The sequence below is a fragment of the Eriocheir sinensis genome, chromosome 14 (assembly GCF_024679095.1).
Source record: "Eriocheir sinensis breed Jianghai 21 chromosome 14, ASM2467909v1, whole genome shotgun sequence".
In the NCBI taxonomy this organism is placed as follows: domain Eukaryota; kingdom Metazoa; phylum Arthropoda; class Malacostraca; order Decapoda; family Varunidae; genus Eriocheir; species Eriocheir sinensis.
The window spans coordinates 11,922,276-11,945,423 of NC_066522.1; the positions used below are offsets into that span (position 1 = coordinate 11,922,276).

Here is a 23,148-nt window from a genome sequence, read left to right on the forward strand (position 1 = left end):
AGCGAAGAAGAGGTAAAAAGTGCTGTGGATGTGAGAAATTAAATAATAAAATGTGGAATAGGAGTGTGTAAGAGGGAGGTAAGATGATAACACATGGTAAAGGTGTGAAGGCGTGTGATAGCAGTGAAGGAAAGATGAAAATAATGTATACAGTGATCAATGTCATGGCTGTGCGTATGAGAGGAGGTGTATATAAGTGTACTGGTTAGTCTATGGTGTGGAGACAGGTATGGTGGTGGTGGTGGAGCGGTGTGTGAGGGCGAATAAAGTAGATGCTGGCCGCCTGTTATAACACACACACACACACACACACACGCTAACGCAATCTTATACGCACGCCACACTCTCTCCTCACACCGTCCTAAGTGCGTGGTAGCGTTACCGAACCGCATAGGCAGTCAACCATACGCTTCTATTAAAGTTCGAGCATCCCAGCATTTAAAGTGGCTAGCTCCCTTACCCTGCACGATAAACCAGAGGTAAAAGTCGCCGTTCACCCTCTCCTCCCCTTTTCAAACCTCCCGCGCTCTCCTCCCCGGGCATGCGCAGTGGGCCCGTTAGCCAACTTTCTTTATTTTTTAGTTACCGCCTTTAATAACTGCGACACTGCTCTCAGGCACACAGGTCAAAGGGTGAAGAGTCCTGAGATGTGAATGTGATTTATGTGCAGCATGAAGCCAGTGAAATAGAGGGTTGAGGTGAGAGAGAGCGCCAAATAATAGTCCCGTCAAATGTTAACTCCCGCCAAATATTACTCCCGTTAAATTTAGTCCTCCCTTCGAGATGTCCCGGATGTTGGTGGAGTCAGTATCTGGTCTCTCGTGGTCGGGGCAGGGTGTGTTGTGTTGTTCTCTGGTCTATTCCCATGGAAGGTAAGGTTCCTTCTTGATAATTCCTCCAATAGTGAAAACCGAGGTGCTAGAGCATGGAGAGTGCCGTAAAGTGTGTCCAGGTGGTGCCAGTACAGTGAAAACGTGGAAATATAAATTTTGGGTGACGCCTTCGATCCCTGCGTGAGGCTGCCGTGTGTGTGCCGCGGGGACCTGGCGAGGAGCCCGGGGACTGTGGCGGCCCCGGGGCGTGAGTACCGCTGTGGGGACGGGGAGTGTGGGTGTCTTGTCTGGGGAGGTGCATCAAGGGTGTGTGGGCAAGCTGGGAGGTGGTCAGAGGGGAGCGCGTAGCGTGCTCCTCCTTGCACCGTGTCTGGCGACGCACTGAGCTCTGAGGGACTGTGACTGGGCCTCGTCGGCGGGTCTCTCTTGGCTCCACCTTCTTCCTCCTCCTCTTCCCTTGCCCTGTGTGTCGCTTTGTATCGCTTTTCGTATGTCCTGGCTCTCGATCATTAATCCCTTCTGCATATTCACCCATCCACACACTGGTTTTTCATTAGCGTTACAGTATATTTATGGTTCCTCGCTCTCATACACTATCGCCGCGCTGCTCAGCTCAGGGTCACACTCAACATGATTTCGGCGCCCCAGTACATACCTACACTTATTTGGCAAGGCTTTCACACGGTTTTCATGCATTTCCAGGGGTAGTTTCATGACCCATCTTGTAGTTCAACCCTTCTCCTGTACCTGGAACCTAAAGAGAATGGTTAGTAGGCCTCGATTCATCTCGTTTTCGGCCTTTGGATATTGTTGGTGTGGGAGACCTTCTGCCCCCCTCACTCAGCCTGCCGCCGCTAGTCCGTGATGGCGGGAACCGTTTCCACCCCGCCCGCCGCTCGCCTCCGCGCCAGCACACATGTGAACGCTGCCACCACCACCACCACACCACCACCCTCCTGCTACTGCTGCCCGCCCTGCCTCACCTTGCCCTACCTCGGTCTTCTTCACCTCACCTGCCTCAACACCACATGAATGGGCGTGGTGGTGGTTGAGGTAAGGTGTGGTGGATGAGTAGGTAGGTAGGTTATACTTATGTAGCAGGAGGCTGTGTTGCGTTCATGTGGCTCACCTCTGGCGGAGAATCGAACGTGTCTAACCTGCTCTACCCCTCATTGTCTTACCCCGCGGACCAGCATGTGTGTGTGTGTGTGTGTGTGTGTGTGTACCCTGGTAAATGTTTTAATAAAGGTATGCACGTGCGGAAAGGAAGGGAGGCAGGCAAGCATGGAGGGAGGGGATAATCTTTATATACAGTTCACCTGCGTCTGTGTCCTGGGAAATAGTGGGAACCTGTTCGTGTGTGTGTGTGTGTGTGTGTGTGTGTGTTGTCCAGCGAGCGACTCCCCCCGTCACCTCGTTATTCATACGTTCCTCTGTAAAATATAAGGGAGACCTGACTGATTTTTTAGCATAGAGCATAACGTGGATGGGGGAAGATAAGGGATGAGGAGCGAAAGGAAGCCTAGGAAAGGGATGGAAGGAGAGGAAAAGAGCGAGGAGAAAGAAGAATTGGGAGAGAGGGAGGTTAGAACGAAGATGAGGCTAGGGAAGGGATAGGGAGGAAAGGGAAGGAAAGAAAGAAAGAAATTAATTAAATTAGGCAAGGTAGAACGGAGGTAGGAAAGGGAAGAAAAATAGCGGGGAGAAAGAAAGAATGGGAGGTAAGATTAGGAAAGGGATAGGGAAAGGAAAGGAAAAGAGCGAGGAGAAAAAATGAAATGAGAGAAGTTAGATTCAACCTGCATTTTGAGATCTTGGTATCAGCCGGCCATTGAACAGCGGATGGGAGAGTGGGCGGCAGGGAGATGCGAGCGGTGGGACTTTGGTGAGAAGCTTGACCGCCAGCCACACACCGACCATCCCGCCGGCCTTGGGAGGGAATTGAAAAAAAAAATGCGAGTAGAGCCGTTCCTTCTTACGCAACCAGGAAAAACGATGCCTATTTATATTTTCACATTTGTGCACGTATTCATTTATGTAATTTATACACAAGATGTTCTTCTCCCTGTTTTTTTTCCTTTCGGGGAACATGACTTGCTTGGGAGTGTGTGTGTGTGTGTGAGAGAGAGAGAGAGAGAGAGAGAGAGAGAGTATTGCGTGTAACCTTGAGACAGAATGAGGTTACGAGTGGCACAGCAGAGCATGATGGAAGCCGTGTTGTCTTTTCTTATTATTATAAAAGACGAATCAGAGAGAGAGAGAGAGAGAGAGAGAGAGAGAGAGAGAGAGAGAGACGATAAGCTGCCTGTTAGCATCTCCCAAACACCTGAGAGGCTGAGAAAGAGAAAATGAAAGTAAAAGCAATCAGAGAGGTAGAAAAACGAGATAGTATTGAAGATAACAGAAGTAGAGGGACTGAGGGGGAGGGTAATAAAGAGGTGAAAAACCCAAGTTAATTCTTCAGTCAGGTTGAGGGTCAAGGGACAGGGTGAGAACTGATAGTCTCCTCCGCGTAGGCTCATCGACCAGATAACTCATCCATCCGACTTCCTAACTTTGTCTAGCTGAGGGGAGGAAGAGAGAGAGAGGGGGGGGGGGGGGTGATTACGGTATGGCATGATGTTGCTTATTCTTGTATTATATCAGAAGGTTGTAATAAAGCTTCATGTACAATGGAACACACACACACACACACACACACTCACATTCTTTCTCCTCGCTAGTTTCCTCTCCCCCATCCCTCTCCTTCCCCTTCCATCTCTTTCCCAGCCTTACCTTCGTTCCTCATCGTTTATTTTCAGGGGACAAACATCGTTACAGAAGCGTCCTTGTTGCAGGTTAGATAGAGTACTTAGGCAGAGGAGGTGGTGAAAGGCGTGAAAGAGGATAGGTTAGGGTGGAGTCAACACCTTTTAGATCGTTTACATTCTTGGCACTCGAGACAGTTTTGTTTTTGTTTTCTTCTTACTTTACTCGATTACTAATGGTCTAGCCTCTCACCCAGTCGGTCAGTCATTCATTCATTCAACCTGCCACCCTATCAGTCATTCAGTCAGTCAGCTAGCCATGCATCCATTCAGCCATCCACCCAGGCGATACGTCAGCCAGTCAGTCAGCTATCCATCCTCCAGCCAATCATTCAGTTTGCCTTTCAGCCAGTCAGTCAGTCAGTCAGCCACCCATCCAACCAATACGTCAGCCAGCCAGTCAGTCAGTCATCCAACCAATACGTTAGCCAACCAGTCATACATTCAGCCATCCATATAGCCAGTCATCCAACCAATACGTCATCCAGCCAGTCAGTCAGTCATTCAGCCATCCATATAGCCAGTCATCCAACCAATACGTCATTCGGCCATCCATATAGCCAGTCATCCAACCAATGCGTCAGCCATTCAGCCATCCATATAGCCAGTCATCCAACCAATACGTCATTCAGCCATCCATATAGCCAGTCATCCAACCAATACGTCATCCAGCCAGTGAGTCAGTCATTCAGCCATCCATATAGCCAGTCATTCAACTAATACGTCAGCCAGTCAGTCAGTCAGTCATTCAGCCATCCATATACCCAGTCATCCAACCAATACGTCATCCAGCCCGTCAGTCAGTCATTCAACCATCCATATAACCAGTCATCCAACCAATACGTCATCCAGCCCGTCAGTCAGTCATTCAGCCATCCATATAGCCAGTCATCCAACCAATACGTCATCCAGTCAGTCAGTCATCCACATAGCCAGTCATCCAATCAATACGTCATCCAGTCAGCCATCTAGCCAGTACGTCATCCAGCCAATCAGTCAGTACGTCAGCCAAATCCCCCCAGAGAACAAAAAACACTTGACGGGAGAGAGAAACAGCGAGGGCAGCAGCACGCGCACACACTATTCTGGTAATAACACTGTCCCGCTTGAAGAGGATGATGCCACCAGACAGCCAGACCGCGCCGAGCGTAAACATTCTGCTGACCCCCACCCCCTCGTCTCTCTCTCTCTCTCTCTCTCTCTCTCTCTCTCTCTCTCTGGGGGTGTGATCTGTCCTCAGGTTTTAGGTTTAGCAGCACGAGGAATGGTGTAGCCAGACATGACGGTGTGTCTACGTGGGTGTGGGTGAGTGGGTGGAGGGATAGGTGACAGTAGCGTTTGTATGGAGTAGTGGGGTTGTCAGGTTATGAGTTTTGTTGTGGGTATGTTGGGTACTATATGAATGAGATCTTTAGATTACTCATTGTGTTTAAATAAGGCTGAGAAGGTGGTCATGAGTGGGGTGATCGGGAACGGAGGCGCTGCTCGTGTCTGCAAGGGTTCAAGGAGTCACGGTTCACCACACCCATGCTTGAACTCGTTGCCTCGCTCCTCTCCCTCCCTGCCTCCCTCAAGCCTCACATATTCCTTTTCATCACGCGGGAAAGGGATTACTATCGAGTATGACGTTGCAGATCGGAATGCAATTACTTTAACATCACCCAGCCACCCTCACTTCCACGACCAATGCTGATTTTTATTAATATTTTTTGGTGTTGATTGCGTTTGAAAATTTTTGCGTAATTACTGGGAGATATTCTTTTTGGATTAGTAGCGTTTTTGTGTTTGTGTATGTGTGTTTGTTTGTTTGTTTGTATGTAGTATTAGTGATCGTTTGTGTAGGAATGTTAATTTAGGATCTCACTTTTCTCAGGTAAAGTCACAGGTAGATTACAGATTACAGCACCGTCTTTACTCAGGTGGATCCAGGTATATATAAGCCGGTCTTCTCAATAGGTTTTGTTCGAAAGTTAAGCAACACATTCTGCCCAAAGCCTCCCCTGTTCATTCTTTCTCCCTACTTTCCTTTTCTTTTATTTCCCTTCCCTTTCCTCCCCATATTCTTCAACATTTGGGCGTCCAAGTACACACATTTGACAAGGCTTTCGCAGGAGTTTTGGGCATTTCCAGAGGTAGTGTAATGACTCTGGTGGTAGTTTGACCCTTCTTTTGCACCATGAACCTAAAAAAAACACTCATTAGAACGCAACTGATCTCTTTTTCGGCCTTTGGGAATAGTTGATGTGAGAGGTGAAAGCGTCTGAGAATAGAACCAACCTAAGCCTCTTTCCGATGGCTGTAATAATAATACTTCTCCAAAGGCATCACGTGTTCCCTCCCCTTGATGTCGTAAGGGTACATATATACTGATCCTGAGACGGGTGGCGAGGGGGTGAGCTTAGTTTCATCTCATGTCTTGTATCGCTCCGCTTCTGCTTCGGGCCAGACAGAGTTGAGAGCCGAGTCGTGGAGATCAAGCTGTCTGTCTCCTCAGGGTTCAGAGTAAGGCAGGCGAGGGGAAGGGAAGATAAGAGAGAGGATAGATAAGGGATGGGGAGCGAAGGTAAGGCTAGGAAAGGTATGGAAGGTAGGTAAGGGAAGATAAGGAAAAGGAAAGAGAAAGGATGGGTTGTGAAGGTAAGGCTGGGAAAGGTATGGAAGGGAAAGAAAAGAAAAGGGATGGGGAAGCGAAAGTGAGGCTAGGAAAGGAATAGAAGGGAAGGGATGAGGAGTAAAGGTAAGACTATAAAAAGGAAAGGAAATAAAATAAGAGAAAGGGAAGGGAAAGGATAAAGAAGGGATGGGGAGCGAAGGTAAGGTTGGGAAAGGTATGAAAGGGAAGGTATGGGGAGTAAAGGTAAGTCCAGGTAAGGGAAGGGAAATAAAAGAAAATAGGGAGAAAGAAAGAATGGGGGGCGGGGTTATAGAAGGATAGGGAAGGGAATGAAAGGAAAGGTATGAAAGGGAAGGGCAGATTAGAAAAGGGAAGGGAAATAAAAGAAAGTACTATAGTAAAAAGAATAGGGAAGGTTTTGGGTAGAATTTCACTTGAATAATTAGAGAGAGAGAGAGAGAGAGAGAGAGAGAGAGAGAGAGAGTGCCTGACCGTGGTAAGTGCACCGAGGAGTGTGTGTGTGTGTGTGTGTGTGTGTGTGTGTGTGTGTGTGCTTGACCCGTTAGATTTATCACTGCGTTGTGCTCTCTGTCCCTCTGTCTGTGTGTGTGTGCGTGTGTGTGTGTGTAGGGGCCATGTGCGGCGCCAGACCCTGTTATCAGTACGCAATGGAAACAGAGCACACACACACACACACACACACACACACACACACACACACACACACACACGCACACACACAGGTGATAAAGATCTTAGATAAGTTGCCAACAGAGCTCCATCAATGAATCTAATGCCTTGCCAAACAAAACAGTATGCCGAAAATACACACACACACACACACACACACACACACACACACACACACACTAATTTAGATATTCTCATGGGTGATTACTCCTAGGGCGGGACACGATACGAGTTGACTCAGTTCAGGAAAAACAAATATAGTTTCTTACGGCAAAGGAAACGGCTCAAGGGTAATAAACAAAGAAAAAAACAAATCTGTCCGTTAGACGCTCCTGTCAAAGCAACCAGAGGGAGTAGGTAACGATTAGGATGGGTAAGAACACACGTAAATCACGCAGAAGTTAATAGTACTGCTCATTAATTAAAGCACCGTGATCCCTAGACCTAACCAAACCTAACCTGCTCCTGTCCTAACTTAACCAGACCTAACCTAAAGCAGCCTAGCCTCACCTAACCTAGCCTAACAGTACCTAACCAGACCTAAATTAATAAACTAGCCTAGCCTAACCTAACCTAGACCTAACCTAACTAACCTAACTTAACCTTGCCTAGCCTAACCTAAAGACGACCTAACTTATCCTTGCCTTGCCTTAGCTATACCTAACTTAGACCTAACCTAACCAAGACCTAAACTAACCTTGCCTAGCCTAACCTCGACCTTACCTAACCTGACCAAGCCTTAACCTAATCTATCAGTACCCTTCTGGCCGTCAGTGGGTAATGCTGTTGTTGGCCCAGGTCATCCAGATCGCATCCTCGCGTGTTGTCAGCCACCCAAATAAGTTACCACGCCAGAGAGAGAGAGAGAGAGAGAGAGAGAGAGTCAGTCAGTCAGTCAGTCATTATGCTCCCTAACAGTACCATCTAGAGTCCATTTAGTAGGATAGATTCAGCGCATTCTCATCTTGTTTATTTTTCATCCTGTATAGCTTTCTCTGCTTCTTCCCCTCTTCGCGCCTATGTCCTTTATTTATTTCCTTTATTTATAAGGTGGATAGCAAGAAAAGAAAGTGAATTAGTAGGAAAGGTACAGTGTGAGGAGGGGAAGAAAGTGTAAGTGATGCAGGTATCTTAGTTGATGGTTCTGATGACAGCTGACTGGCTTTTGACTTTTTCTCTCCGTCTCTTCTTCCTCCACTCAGCCTCATCCCCCTCCTCCTCTCCCCCCCACACATCCTCTATTACCTCTGTCCCATCATCCATTCTCTCTGTCCCTCTGTTCCATCGTCCATTCTCTCTGCCTCTCCTTCTGTCGCTCCCTCTTTTTCCACTAAGCCTCTCCCCCACCCTCCCTTCCACACACATCGTTCATTATTCATATTACCCTCGTTGTCACCATGCATACTACTACTACTACTATTACTACAACTACTACTACTACCTAAGAAACCTATCCCTTACTCCATTCATTGCCTCTAGTACCTACATAGCATTTCCTACTGTACCCTTTAGTCAATTCTCCTCTACTGTATATACCCTGTCAGTTATTTAGTCAATTATCCATCATCCTTTTTTATAATTATCCACCTTTTTAACTATCCACTGCCATGGCAAGTGTTAAATGTACCCTGTTGATTATCCACCTGTATACCTTGTCAATTCTCCACTGCCAAATTACTATCCATTGTTATTGCGTTTGCTCCCATTGTATGTATGTATGTATGTTCATATGTATGTATGTATGTATGTATGTACCCTGCCATTTAACCACTATATATACCCTGCCAGTTACTATCCTCTGTACCCTCTCATTTACTATATATATCCACTACCATTTCGATTATCCATAGTATACCCTGTCAACTATCCACTATACATACCCATACCCTGTCAATTATCCCCTATACCCTGTCAATTTCCCACTGTACCCTGTCAACTATGCACTATATATACCCAAACCCTGTCAATTATCCACTATATATACCCTGTCAGTCATTCACTTTATACCCTCGGTCAATTCTCAACTGCACCTTGTCAATTCTCCACTATACCTACCCTGCCAATTCTCCACTGTACCCTCACCTCGTCATCACCACGTAGTACACAGCATGTCCCACTGTACCCGGAAGCAGGAGGTATGTCGGGGTGTTGGCAGCGAGTGAGGACGGGGGGAATTTTAGGCTGATGGTGGTGGTGGTGGTGGTGCCCTATGCCTCTCTCTCCCTCTCTCTCTCTGGGTGACTCCTGACCTGCCTCACCTCCCACCTCACCCCCTTGACTGACTTGGAAAATGTCTCTCGTTTTTCTCATTTACCTCACCTGCAGTTATTTATCTCCCAGGGTTCTTGATGTTGCTGGGTATGTTTGTGTGTGTGTGTGTGTGTGTGTGTGATGTAATTATTGTTCAAGGGATGTGTTGTAATCTCTCTCAGGCTCTTGTTAAATTTCTCCTCCGTTACACAGCTTCCCACTCTCTCTCTCTCCTAGGGTTGTCAACGTGGCTGGGTAGGTGTGTGGGTAGTTTAGTTATTGATGAACGGGTCTGGTGTAAGGGTTAGAGGGTAGGTGACTTGGTGGATGTATAGATGGGTGGGTGGTTGAAGGGCGGAGGGTTAGTGATTGGGTGGATGTGTACGTAAATGTGTGTGTGTGTAGGTGGGTGGGTAGATTAGATGGCAGGTTAAGTGGATGGGTGAATGTGTAGTACTGTAGATGGATGAGTGATGGGTTGGCGGAATAGGAAGGTGGGTAGATAAGTGGATGTTTTGATGAATGGATGGGTGCGTGGGGGGCAAGTTAAGAGGGTGGTTGGGTGACTGGTTGAATTACTAAGTGGGTGAGTCGCAGTGTAGATGATGTTTTTTTTCCTAGTTTCTGAACAGTTTACCTCAACACGTGCCCCAACATTAATCGCCCCAAGATAATAAGAAAAAAAAAAGAAATAAAAACGAAAGTGAAAACAACCACCACCACGCTTAGAAGGAAGAGATGCCAAGAACACACACACACACACACACACACACACACACACACACACACACACACACACACACACACACAGAGCAACACCCTCACCACCACTATCACCACTAACAACATCACCAGCACGTTTTATAGTTGCCTAGTGTATGTAGTACCTGGCGGGGTATTCTTGGCACCTGCAAGTATCCTCATTCATATTAATGCGACGCCGCTACACACGAGGCCGCCTGTCTGTCTGTACGGTGAGCGCGAACGTGTGTGTGGGTGAGAGAGAGAGATGAGGGAACGTTTCATGTGCTGCTGGTGGAGATAGAGGAGAGGAGGAGGATAGAAGCTGCGTTATACATAGGCCTACAACCGTACACTTCTACCTACTGTCTTCCCCCTTCCCCCCTTCCCCCCTTCCTCTTCTAGCTTTACCTTTGATTAGAAAAAAAGTGAGAGGAGGAAAAAGAATCTACACCATACAACGTTAAACTCCTACCAGCTGTACTTCCTTTTCCCTCTTTCTCTACCTTCTCCATTAATACTCTTCCTCATCCTCTTCCTCTTCTAGCTATACCCTTGATTAGAAAGAAAATGGAAGAGGAGGAGGAAAAAGAAGCTATATACACCCTATTGGACACTCCTTTGACTTCTATTCAGGAGCAGTAAGTAGCGGGCTTTTTTTTAATATTTTTCTTTACGCCCTTGAACTGTTTCCTTAGCTGTAAAAAAAAAAAAAAAAAAAGCTACACTCTACCAACTGTACTTCCTCTTTCCAGCTTTCTTTACCATCTCCATTAATTTTCAACCTCTTCTTCTTTTAGCGATATCGTTGATTAGAAAAAAAAGAGGGAAGAAGAGGAGGAGAAAAAGGTAAAGAAGGGAATGGGAGCTACATCATACACTCCTATTGTCTTTCCTCTCCCCTCTACTGTATTTCCTCCATTAATCATCTTCCTCATCCTCTTCCTTTTTCAGCCATTCCCTTGATTAGGAAAAAAAGAGGAGGAACAACACAACACAGCATAGCGACAGAATAGCTCTCGCACCAAAGACATCAAAGGCAATTCATCCTCACAGCCACTCCATCACACTCGTTCCTTGCTCCTCTCTCCTGTGTTTCTGTACCCAAGTGCCTGAAGGTGGGTGAGGTTGTTATTGTTTTGGTGGTGGAGGAGGAAGCCGAGGAGGAGAAGGAGGAGCAGTAGCGTTAACTCAGTATAGTTCAGGTTAGAAGCGTCAATGTGGTAATGTTCTTGCAGGCGATTATGTATTCTGACAGGCATTCCTTGATTCCTGCGATTTTCAGTTCGTGTCTCTCCACCTCAAGGAACAGATGGTATTTTTTTTTTTCATCAAGGGGCAGCTCAAGGGCAAAACAAAAGAAAAAAACGCTAATCACTGCTACTATAAAATAAAAAGTTGAAATGAATGTGGCCAAAAGAGAGGTCAGTTTCGGATGGAGAGGTGTGTGGCAGGTTAAGTGGATGGGTGAATGTGTAGTACTGTAGATGGATGTGTGATGGGTTGGCAGAATAGGAAGATGGGTAGATAAGTGGATGGCTAGATGAATGAATGGGTGAATGTGTTGTACTGTAGATGGATGAGTGATGGGTTGGCAGAATAGGAAGGTGGGTAGATAAGTGGATGGCTAGATGAATGGATGGGTGAATGTGTTGTATATACTCTGTAGATGGATAAGTGATGGATTGGCAGAATAGGAAGGTGGGTAGATAAGTGGATGTCTAGATGAATGAATGGGTGCGTGGTGGCAAGCTAAGAGGGTGGTTGGGTGACTAGGTGAACTATATACAAAGTGGGTGAGTCGCAGTGTGAATGGTGATGCTTTTTTTTTATAGTTTCTGAATAATTTACCTCAACTCGTGAAAGAAGTCAAGTCACAACTGGTTATTCTTGTATTGAAGGAAGGCACAACACAACTTCAGTGAACATAACAGTCTACGTAGTTCACCCCAGAAACGTCAATGTTGAATTCAAACCGTTTACTGCGTCCGGCATTCCTTGATTCCTCTTGTTTTCATTCCCTCTCTTACTAACGTCGGTATTCTTAGACGCCTCCACCGCTCACATCAACAACTTTCAAGGCCCAAAAAGGAAAGGAATCAGGTTCTAATTAGTGTTTTCTTAAGTTCACGAGACAAAAGAAGAGTCAAACTACCACCAGGGTCATAAAACTACCCCTGGAGAGCCTCAAAATACCTCCGAAACCCGTGTCAAATATGTGAGATTGAGAGCCGAGATGTTTAAGAGTATGACCCTAAACCCTAAGTGACTGATGGTAAGCGATTATTTTTATTGCGGAGGAACAACACTCAACAAAAAACATCAACATAATATATACTGGTTCACGCAAGAAACGTTAATGACCAAGCTATATTTACTCCCGTCAGCCCCTCTCCATTGATTTATGTTCTTTTAAATCTCTGTCCCCCCTCCACCCCAAGGCCAGACATTAGGTCATTATTTTTTTATAGAAGAGGATAAACCACATGCCACTGAACTTAACACAATACTAGTTTGCGCAAGAAACGTCAATGTTCATATTCTTTTCATACCCTGTCTCATTAAACTCCAAGGCCAGACAGGAGGTTTATTTTTGTATTGAAGGAGCACCACACAACTTCGATCAACACAATACTAGTTCACGCAAGAAATGTCAATGACCAATATATATTTACTCCCTCAGCCCCTCTCCTTTGATTCCTGTTCTTTGCATTTCATTTCTTAGTCCACCCGAAGGCCAAATATCAGGTGGTTATTCTTGTACTGAAAGAACGACACACAACTTTGATTAGCACAATACTAGTTCACGCAAGAAACATCAAGTCCAAGCTATATTTATTACCGTCATCCACCCTCCATTGTTTCTGTTCTTTACACTCCCTCTCTAAGTCCACCCCAAGAACATAGGGAGATTGCAGTACAGAATAAAGCACATGCCATTAAGCTTACACATTGCTAGTCCACGCAAGAAACGTCGATATATAAGCTATTTTTACTTCATTATCCCCTCCCCCATTGATTCCTGTTCTGTGCATTCCCTTTCTTAGTCCACCCCAAGGCCAGATACTACCGGTTATTCTTGTAGTAGACGATAAACCACATGCTTTAAAACTTAACAAAATATCGTACTCGTTCACGCAAGAAACGTCAATGTTCATATTCTTTTCATACTCTGTCTCACTCCACGCCAAGGCCAGACGAGGTTTAGGGTCGTATTAAAAGACATTTCGCCGCCCAAGAACACATTTGACAAGGCTTTCGTAGGACTTTTGGGCATTTCCAGTAGTTTTATGACCCCGGTGGTAGTTTGACCCTTCTTCTGTATCGTGAACCTAAAGAAACACTCATTAGAACCAGACTGACCCCTTCTTTGCCCTTTAGAAGTAGCTGATGTGAGTAGCGAAAGAGTTTTGTAATACCAACCTTATTCTCGTATTGAAGGAGCACCACTCAACTCCTACTTATATCTTGCTTTAATGAACGTCAATGCTCAAGGTAAAGTTACTCCGTCAGCCTCTCCCCGTTGATTACAGTTCTTTTTCATTCGGTTTTAGTGCTTGATTGTTGGCGGTTATGCACGTAGCGGAAAAGGAGCGGAATTTTAACTCTCACGCTTATACTTATTCAGGCACTCACGCCATTATTCCTGTTCTCCTTTCATTGCTCTCGTGTCGTGTGTCAGGGACGTTATTCCCAGACGCTTCCGGCACTTAATACAATTTCCAAAGGTCACAGAGGGGATCAGTTGGGTTCTCACGATTTTTTTTTTTTTTTTTTTTTTTTCATGGCGCAGAAGCTTTTGGCACATTATCACGGACTCAAAAAACTACCCATGGAAATACAAACACAAAAACCTCATCAGTGTTCTTTTCATATATATGGTGCAGAGGCCTTGTCAAACTATCACAAGCCCGGTAGCAGCGGGGATCATGTTTCTTAATGGTCCCTCCAAGCGAGAAAAATGAGAAAAATCACCCCTCACACAAACCATTTCATAATATATATCAAAGCATTTGTGATTAGATTATGTATCATCTGTTTTGGGGGGTTTATATCATGGCACAAATTTGGCCCGTCGCTGCTACACGGTAAAGCCACAAATTTGGCCCGTCGCTGCTACACGGTAAAGCCACAAATTTGGCCCGTCGCTGCTACACGGTAAAGCCACAAATTTGGCCCGTCGCTGCTACCGGACTAGGCTATTAAAACCACTCTTGGGGACACTAACACAACCTCTGCGTAAGCCTTTTCAATGTGGGTGTGTAAGCCCCGAAATGTTGGAGATGGGCCTCAGTAGCTACAGTACGAGTGGCAGACGTATGTTGTTATCTTTGTAGTGGGGGAGACCCTGAACACAACTTAGTAGCCTATTAATAGTACACGGGCAGGCTATTTATTGATGTCGTTAGCTGTTCCTCTCCTTACCCAGATGTTGCGGCCCCAAGACACGACGAACCAGTAATCATCTTTTCTTAGTGATAGTCACCTTAAGGCAGGCAATTTATCCCTTCAATCACTCCATCACACTCTCGTTCCTTGCTCTCTTGTGTTGCTATATAGTGTGTGGTTGGATCATGCTTGTCTTTAATTATTGACTGGGTATATATAACAGACTCTGGCCCTCTCTTTAGGCTACTCAAACTGTCCTCTCTCCATTTACAGTGCGATTAGCTTATTTTTTTTTTATGTTGAGATGCATCATTAACTGTAAAAAATAAAGTTCACGATGGTACGGTTGTCTTTTTTTTTCTTTTTTTCCCTCACTAAAAGAAAAGTTCACGATGTTTAAGTTCAGTCAACCGCGCAGTTATCCTAGTTGTTGTTTTTCTTTCCTTTCTCTGTGTTAGTGACAGTTTCCCCAAGGCCTGATGGGGGTGGGTGGTTATGTCTCGTCTGTTTGATGAGGGACGACACAACACAACACAACAGCAGTGCACGATGAAAAAAAGTTGACACGCTACTATATGTTTTGTCAGTCACATTTATCAGTTTTCCTTCCCTTCCTTCCCATGCGCTATTAATGGTTTTCAGGCAACTGGAGCGCTCTTCCTTTCTACGTATTTGATAAGGAGAACGAACGCAACACAACACAGTACCCAGGAACACAACACAGTACCCACAACACAACACAGTACCCGTAACACAACACAGTACCCGTAACACAACACAGTACCCACAACACAACACAGTACCCGCAACACAACACAGTACCCTCAACATAACACAGTACCCAGGAACACAACATAGTACCCACAACACAACACAGTACCCATAACACAACACAGTACCCAGGAACACAACACAGTACCCACAACAACACTACCCACAACACAACACAGTACCCGCAACACAACACAGTACCCACAACACAACACAGTACCCGCAACACAACACAGTACCCACAACACAACACAGTACCCAGGAACACAACACAGTACCCACAACACAACACAGTACCCGCAACACAACACAGTACCCATAACACAACACAGTACCCAGGAACATAAGTTAGCACATATTTTCTCCTGTAAGTTATCCCCATTCCTCTGCTCTTCTGCCTTCTCTGTTAGTTTTGCCATCAATTAAGGCTTTATTATCGGGGCAAAAGTTCACGTGTCCGTTAAGATGCTCTTTTTCCTCGGAGAGTTTGCCTCTAGCTACTAGGTAACGGTAATTAAAGCTGATTGAAGTCAAATTTCTCCCTGCGATAGTTTGTCAATAAAAAATTATAACGATGAGCGAGTAAAGAGATGATGAAAGAGTCAGCTGGTGAGTCTCGATTTGCTAACACCAGTCTCCTATATATAGTTCCTGGTGATAAGTGGGTACGCTTCCTATCTCTGTTTGATAAGGAGAAGGAACACAGCACAGTACTTGGGAACATAACGCTAGACGACAGTATATAGATAGATCCGTGTGTCATTATCCCGAGCAATATCCCGATGATACATAGATACATGGCCATTCCTATCCCTGCATACCCTTTTGATGTAGCCATTCATTCATTCACACCGTCAGCAAGTCACCAAACAGCCAGTCAACCAGCCAGCCAGCCAGCCACACGCGACCCATATCATGTGTGCCAATATCCCGAGCATTACCCCTGTCTGGCCTTGGTGCCAGCTCCAGAGGGTCATTGTGAACGTGGGAAGTCAGGAAGTCATAAATACGAACCCGGCAAGAATCATGGCCTTCCCCTCTTCCGCCGCGCCCATCCAAGCAAGTCAGAGAGAGAGAGAGAGGGAGGGGGGCTGGGGGGGGGAGCGTAGCGGGATCGGGAGATGATTCAACTGACGAAGCGAAAGATCTGGGAGAGGGGGAGAAGAGGAAGGGGACGCTGCTGCCGGGGGAGGGGGGAGGGGAGCTAAGCCAAGGCCACTCTTTGAGAAGGCCGTGGTGGTGGTGGTCGCGGAGGGGGAAGGGGGAGAGGGAGGACCGGGATAATGTTTTTTTAATTTTTTTTATTTAGTGTAATGTTTATTGTAAGGGGTTATTGTAGTTTTTTTATTAGTATTATTGTTGTTAGTAAAGTTTTTTGATTCATATGTATCACACCTCATTGGGCTCCTCTACTGTACGGTGTGTGTGTGTGTGTGTGTGTGTGTGTGTGTGTGTGTGTGTGTGTGTGTGTGTTTTAGCTGAGAAAAATAATACAACCTGCGAAATATCATATATCTGTTTGTGGTTTTGATTTCTCTCTCTCTCTCTCTCTCTCTCTCTCTCTCTCTCTCTCTCTCTCTCTCTCTCTCTCTCTCTCTCTCTCTCTCTCTCTCTCTCTCTCTCTCTCTCTCTCTCTCTCTCTCTCTCTCTCTCTCTCCTACATACGTGTGCTGTTATTTTATTTATTAATTTATTATATTTTTTACTTAAGGATGGCATTTTAGGAGGTCAGGTAAATAAACAGATGTAATACAGTTGAGAGAGAGAGAGAGAGAGAGAGAGAGGGCGGAGTAACCTGCACGTATATAAACCATTGATCGAAGTCAGAAGGAAGGGAGGAAGGAAGGTCACGCACATGGAAGGACACACCTTTATATATAATTTTACCAGAACCACCTGCGTAAGTGTGTGGGAGGGGGGGGGGGGAAAGGGAAAGCAAAATCGCACGGCCCTAGGAACAAATCTTTTTTTATTTAATTATTTTTATTTTTACATCTTACATAGTGATAAAACAAATACTTAAGCCCATATTTTTAAACTTCTCGGCTCCTCAGTTCGCTTGTTTGAAAAGCCTCGATTAGAACTTGCTGGGATTTTCATGGACTTTTTTTTGCGACCCTACTGATAGATCTACACGGACGCTACATCATGAAAGAAAGGCCTCTATTAGAAGTTGCTGGGATTTTCATGGACGTTTTTTTGCGACCCTACTGATAGTTCTACACGGCCGCTACATCATGAAAGAAAGGCCTCTATTAGAACTTGCTGGGATTTTCATGGACTTTTTTTTGCGACCCTACTGATAGTTCTACACGGCCGCTACATCATGAAGGGAAATGTCACCCATGAAAATCGGGCTAGTCTTCTCTGTGGCCTTGGGAAATAGAGCTAATAATAAAGGGAGTTCGGTACGTTTAATACTATGGACCTTAGGACTTTAGAAACCCCTTAAAGAGTCTTCCTTCTCCTTAAGCCTTGATAATCCTTAGAAGACTTGTATCTATTGAAAACAACGAAAACAAGTGATATAAAAAGTCCCTAATCAGCCTTGAAATAAATACACAGCCCTTGGGAACTACTTTAGGTCACGGCCCGTATTCTCGTATTCTCAAACATTTCGTGGCCTACACACTCACATTATAAGGCATTCGTAGAGGTTGTGAGTATTTCCAAAGGTTGTGTTATGAGCCTAGTGCTAGTTTGACAAGACTTCTACACCGCGAACATGAAAAACACTGATGAGAACCCAATTAATCCCCAATGTGTTAATTTTCTAGGGGTTGTTTTATGAGCCTAGTGATAGTTTGACAAGACTTCTAGACCATGAACGTGAAAATCACTCTTGAAAACCCAACTAATCTTCTATATGTAATTTCTCAGGGTAGTTTTATGAGCCTAGTAATAGTTTGACAAGACTTCTAGACCATAAACGTGAAAATCACTCTTGAAAACCCAACTAATCTCCAATATGTAATTTCTAAGGGTAGTTTTATGAGCCTAGTGATAGTTTGACAAGACATCTAGACCATGAACTCTTGAAAATCCAACTACGTAATCTCCTTTATGTATTTTCTAAGGGTAGTTTTATGAGCCTAGTGATAGTTTGACAAGACATCTAGACCATGAACTCCTGAAAACCCAACTACCTAATCTCCTTTATGTATTTTCTAAGGGTAGTTTTATAAGCCTAGTGATGGATTGACAAGACTTATACACCATGGACGTGAAAAAACCCTCAGGAGAACCCAACTAATCTCCTCTGCGGCTTTTGGAAATAGATGTAAAAGTCGGAAGCCTCTGAGAATAAGGTCCATTGCATATCTCTCGTGACGGGTCTGACTCAACTTTATATAGGTAGGTTGATAAGAAGGTGGTCGTATAGATGGTTGTGCTGGCAGGTACAGAGGTAACAGACGAAGGTAGGGTGATGTGCTCTCTCTCTCTCTCTCTCTCTCTCTCTCTCTCTCTCTCTCTCTCTCTCTCTCTCTCTCTCTCTCTCTCTCTCTCTCTCTCTCTCTCTCTCTCTCTCTCTCTCTCTCTCTCTCTCTCTCTCTCTCTCTCTCTCTCTCTTCTAATGGTATTGATCAAGTGTCCCTTCCCTTTGAGATGCGGGGAAGGAGAGAGAGAGAGAGAGAGAGAGAGAGAGAGAGAGAGAGAGTGAAAGAAACGCAGCAGGGAGGAGAGAAGGGAGAGGGTGAAAGAGGAAGGGAAGATGAGAGGGAGAGAAGAGAAAAAAAGTGAGTGGAGAGGAGGAAGGGGGAGGGAGTTAAAAGGAGAGAGAGAGAGAGAGAGAGAGAGAGAGAGAGAGAGAGAGAGAGAGAGAGATAAAGATGACTGAAGGGAGAGAGAAGGAGAGGGAACAATGGAGGAGGAGGAAGAGGAGGAGGAGGAACAGATGGAGAAGAAGGAAAAGTTAGATGAAAGAGAAAGGAGGAGGAAGACGAACAAGAAGAAGAACAAAGGGAGGAAAATGGAGAAAGCAAAATGAAAGAGAAAAGAGGAAGAAGGAAAAAAAACTAAGCGGAAACGAAGGAAAAAAAAAAAGAATGGAAGAGGAACAGGAAAGAGGAAAGTGAAGATGAACAGTAAAGGAAAAAAAATGAAGATGAGGGAGAAAGGAGGAGGAGGAGGAGGAGGAGGAGGAGGAGGAGGTGAAGGCGAAGGGGAAGGCTTTTGGTCGGTCGCTCGGTCGGTCTTGCTCGGTCGATACTACTGGTGTTGCTGGTGCTCTTGTTGTTGTTGTTGTTGTTGTTGTTGCTCATGTTGTTGCTGCCGTCACCCAGTACTTGGCCCTCTTACCTCCCTCCCTCCCTCCCTCGTCTTCTCCTCTTTCCTCTCTCCCTCTTCTTTTTTGTTGTTGCTATACCTTCCTTTCTTCCTCCCCTTCATTTTTTCTCTTCCCTTATTCTTACCTACCTTTCTCTACCCATTTCACCTTTCCATTTTTTCTTCCCTATATTTCTTTCTCCTTCCACCTCACTTTCTTTTTTTGTCTATCTCTCTCCATCCTTTTTTCCTCCCATTCCCTTCTTTCTCCTCCCATTCCCTTCTTTCTCCTCTCATTCCCTTCTTTCTCCTCTCATTCCCTTCTTTCTCCTCCCATTCCCTTCTTTCTCCTCCCATTCCCTTCTTTCTCCTCTCATTCCCTTCTTTCTCCTCCCATTCCCTTCTTTCTCCTCCCATTCCCTTCTTTCTCCTCTCATTCCCTTCTTTCTCCTCCCATTCCCTTCTTTCTCCTCCCATTCCCTTCTTTCTCCTCTCATTCCCTTCTTTCTCCTCCCATTCCCTTCTTTCTCCTCTCATTCCCTTCTTTCTCCTTTCATTCCCTTCTTTCTCCTCCCATTCCCTTCTTTCTCCTCTCATTCCCTCTTTTCTCTTCCCGTCTTCACCTTCATCTATTATCATTCCTCCTGTTCCTCTTCCTCCCATTCTTAATCATTCTCTTCTTCCTCCTCGTCCCTTCCTTTACTTCTACTTCCTCTCTCTCCCGTTTCTTTCTACTTTATCTTTATCATGTATCATTTCTTCTCCGTCTTTCTACTTATCTTTCCATTTTAAGTTCTTTCCCTTCTCCTTCCGCCTCTTCTTTCCCCTCCCTTCCTTTTTTCAGCCATCTTTTTCCCCTCCTTCTGCCTTTTCCTTCGTCCTATACTATTCTTCTTCTTTTTCCTCCCCGTTCCCATTCCCAGTACTTATTTTCCCGTCTCCTTCCCTTCCTTCTCTCCCTGTCTTTACCTTCTTCATCCCTTCATCTCATACCATTCCTCCTCCTCCCTTCCCATTCCAAGTACTTCTTTTTTTCCCTCCTTCCCTTCCTTCTCTCTCTGTCTTTACCTTCTTTATCCCTTCATCTCATACCATTCCTCATCCTCATCCTTCTCTTCCTCCTCCTTTCCCATTCCCAGTCCTCTTCTCTTTCCCTCTCTCCCTCTCCTCCTCCCTTACTCCCACCCTCTCCCGCCACGCCTCCCTCAGCTTTGCTCTTTAAGGAGAACAAACAGACATTTCTTAGCCTCCTCTCTCGCCCCCTCAACTTACGAAGAGTCGAAAAATTTGCTTCTTTCACTTTCTCGCTTTTTTTGTTTTTTTCTCTCCTACTTCCACCCTTTTATTTATTCATTTATTTATTTATTTATTTATTTTTGGCTAGTCTAGTATTGTGTGTGTGTGTGTGTGTGTGTGTGTGTGTGTGTGTGTGTGTGGAGAGAGAGAGAGAGATGGATTGCATTATTCTTTCCATCTGTCTGTCTGGTTCTCTCTCTCTCTCTCTCTCTCTCTCTCTCTCTCCTACACACCCTCTCACCCCCTTCTCCTCCATCCCATCTTCACCCCACTCTAGCCTGCCCCAACGAGAGAAAACCGGGTGAGGGGTGAAAGCAGAATCAGGGTGGGGCGGGGCAAGACGGGGTGGGGCGGGGGCAAAGGTGTGCGTGTGGGGTGGGGTGGAGGGGGGGGGGAGCTTATTTATCTCTTTTTTTTTCTTCACATCATTGACGGGGCGTGAACGTGCCAGAATATACACCGTGACCTCTTATATATCTGCCTTAGTCTATCTTCATCTTACTCTCTACAGGTGTGTCTCGTGTGTTCCGTGTGTGTGTGTTCTTACCTGTGTGTTTGTGGTTATTGGTTTTGGGTGGTGATTTTTTCTTTTTCTTTTTTTAGACAGGTGGTTTATTCAGGTTAAGGTGCAGGTGTGTGTGTGTGTGTGTGTGTGTGTGTGTGTGTGTGTGTGTGTGTGTGTGTGTGTGTGTGTGTGTGTGTGTGTGCGTGCAGTGATAATTAATTTCGTGGTATAATGTGCTTTCACCTCCTGTGTTGCAACTGCCTCCTCTACTACTACTACTACTACTACTACTACTTTTTATCACTATTCGTTGTTTATTATCTGTTCAATCGTCTAACAATAGTGTACTTTTACCCGTCTCTCTCTAACCTCAAAACCTCTTAAAACACTACTTTCTCATAGCATAGGAGGCAGTCAAGGAGAAAGAAAACAAACAAACAAAGACAAGCAGACAAATAAAAGCTCGCAAACAAATAGCTTCCAAAAAAAAAAAAAAAAACCCACAAGTGAAGACCCAAAATTGCACGTCTCCACCTGTATTACCGTCTGTATTATCTGTATGACCTGCGTGTTAGTGTTACTGGGGCTGTTCTCCATTGTTCTCTACAGTATTACGTAGTTAGGTTCCCTGTAGCACCGTGACCTCTAACTTACATGCAATAACTCACTGGGCAGGGTTAGTATTCGTGTTCAGTATCATTTTAGTGGGAGGGGGACTATGATATTATATGTGTGTGTGTGTGTGTGTGTGTGTGTGTGTGTGTGTGTGTGTGTGTGTGTGTTTATTTGTCTACTTTTCTATATCTATTTTTCTCCCCCTCGCGTTGTTAGGAAGTATGGAAAAAGAATAGAGAGATGAAAGCAAATATAGTCTACCCTTTCCTCCCTGCATGTGTGTGTGTGTGTGTGTGTGTGTGTGTGTGTGTGTGTGTGTGTGTGTTTATTTACCCATCTAGTCATCTCTCCCTGAAGGTTGTTAAGAGGTATGGCAAAAGAATAGAACATAGAAGAATAGATAAAAAAATAGAAAAATAAATGCAAACCCTTCCCTCCCTGCATGTGTGTGTGTGTGTGTGTGTGTGTGTGTGTGTGTGTGTGTGTGTGTGTGTGTGTGTGTGTGTGTGTGTGTGTTTGTCGCCCCTCCCTCCCTCCCATCATTCCACCACGGCCATCACGCGTCCAATTGAAGTTTGTTAAGCGTGAAGGCGAAGTAGCAAGTGCGCCAGTAAACACACACTATATCTCGCCAACGACCCCCGAGCCACACTTGCTGGGGAGGGAAGTAAACACTCGCCAGACACACCGCAGTACAGAATTTGCGACGTTATGTGTAGGTCAGAACTATAGCGGGTAACCGAGGGGGAAGTTTTTGGTCTGGGAGTCGGTTAGGTTAGGTTAGGATAGCATTCGTAACCTAACTTATCCTAACCTTCGTATAGTATCTGCATCCACCACCACCATTACGAGTAACTCAGAAGTATAGTGGGTAACCGTGCGGGAAGAATCTCTTGGTGTGGGAGTCGGTTAGGTTAGGTTAGGATAGCATTCGTAACCTAACTTATCCTAACCTTCGTATAGTATGTTCTTCCACCACCACCATTACGAGTAACTCAGAAGTATAGTGGGTAACCGTGCGGGAAGAATCTCTTGGTCTGGGAGTCGGTTAGGTTAGGTTAGGATAGTATTCGTAACCTAACTTATCCTAATACTAACCTTCTCCGTATAGTATGTGTTTCCACCACCACCATTACGAGTAACTCAGAAGTATAGTGGGTAACCGTGTGGGGAATTCTTGGTGTGGGAGTTGGTTAGTTAAGGTTTATATCGGTAATGTAACCTAACTTAAACTAACCTTTGTACCACCACCGTCACCACCATTACCAGGTCATAACTATAGTGGGTACAACCTTGTGCGAAAATACTTAGTCACAGTCTGGGAGGCGGCTATAGTCCAACCATTTCAAATATAGTCCTTCTAGGCGTTCG

General features: G+C 45.2%; 1 protein-coding gene across 5 annotated transcripts in view; it reads left to right on the top strand.

The window, feature by feature from the left end:
* Nucleotides 1-203: 203 nt before the first annotated feature.
* The window catches only part of LOC126998465 (titin-like), a 112,955-nt gene continuing 90,010 nt past the window's right edge, over nt 204-23,148 (top strand). For 2 of the 5 annotated variants that reach the window (XM_050860179.1, XM_050860180.1), the window contains exon 1: nt 205-872. Coding sequence is in view for 2 of the 5 variants with exons in the window: in XM_050860181.1 (XP_050716138.1) it covers nt 866-872 (7 nt within the window). In the remaining 3 variants the exon portion in view is untranslated. Of the gene's footprint in view, nt 873-23,148 lie in introns of all 5 variants that reach the window. The other 3 variants (XM_050860182.1, XM_050860184.1, XM_050860181.1) reach the window with 2 other exon arrangements.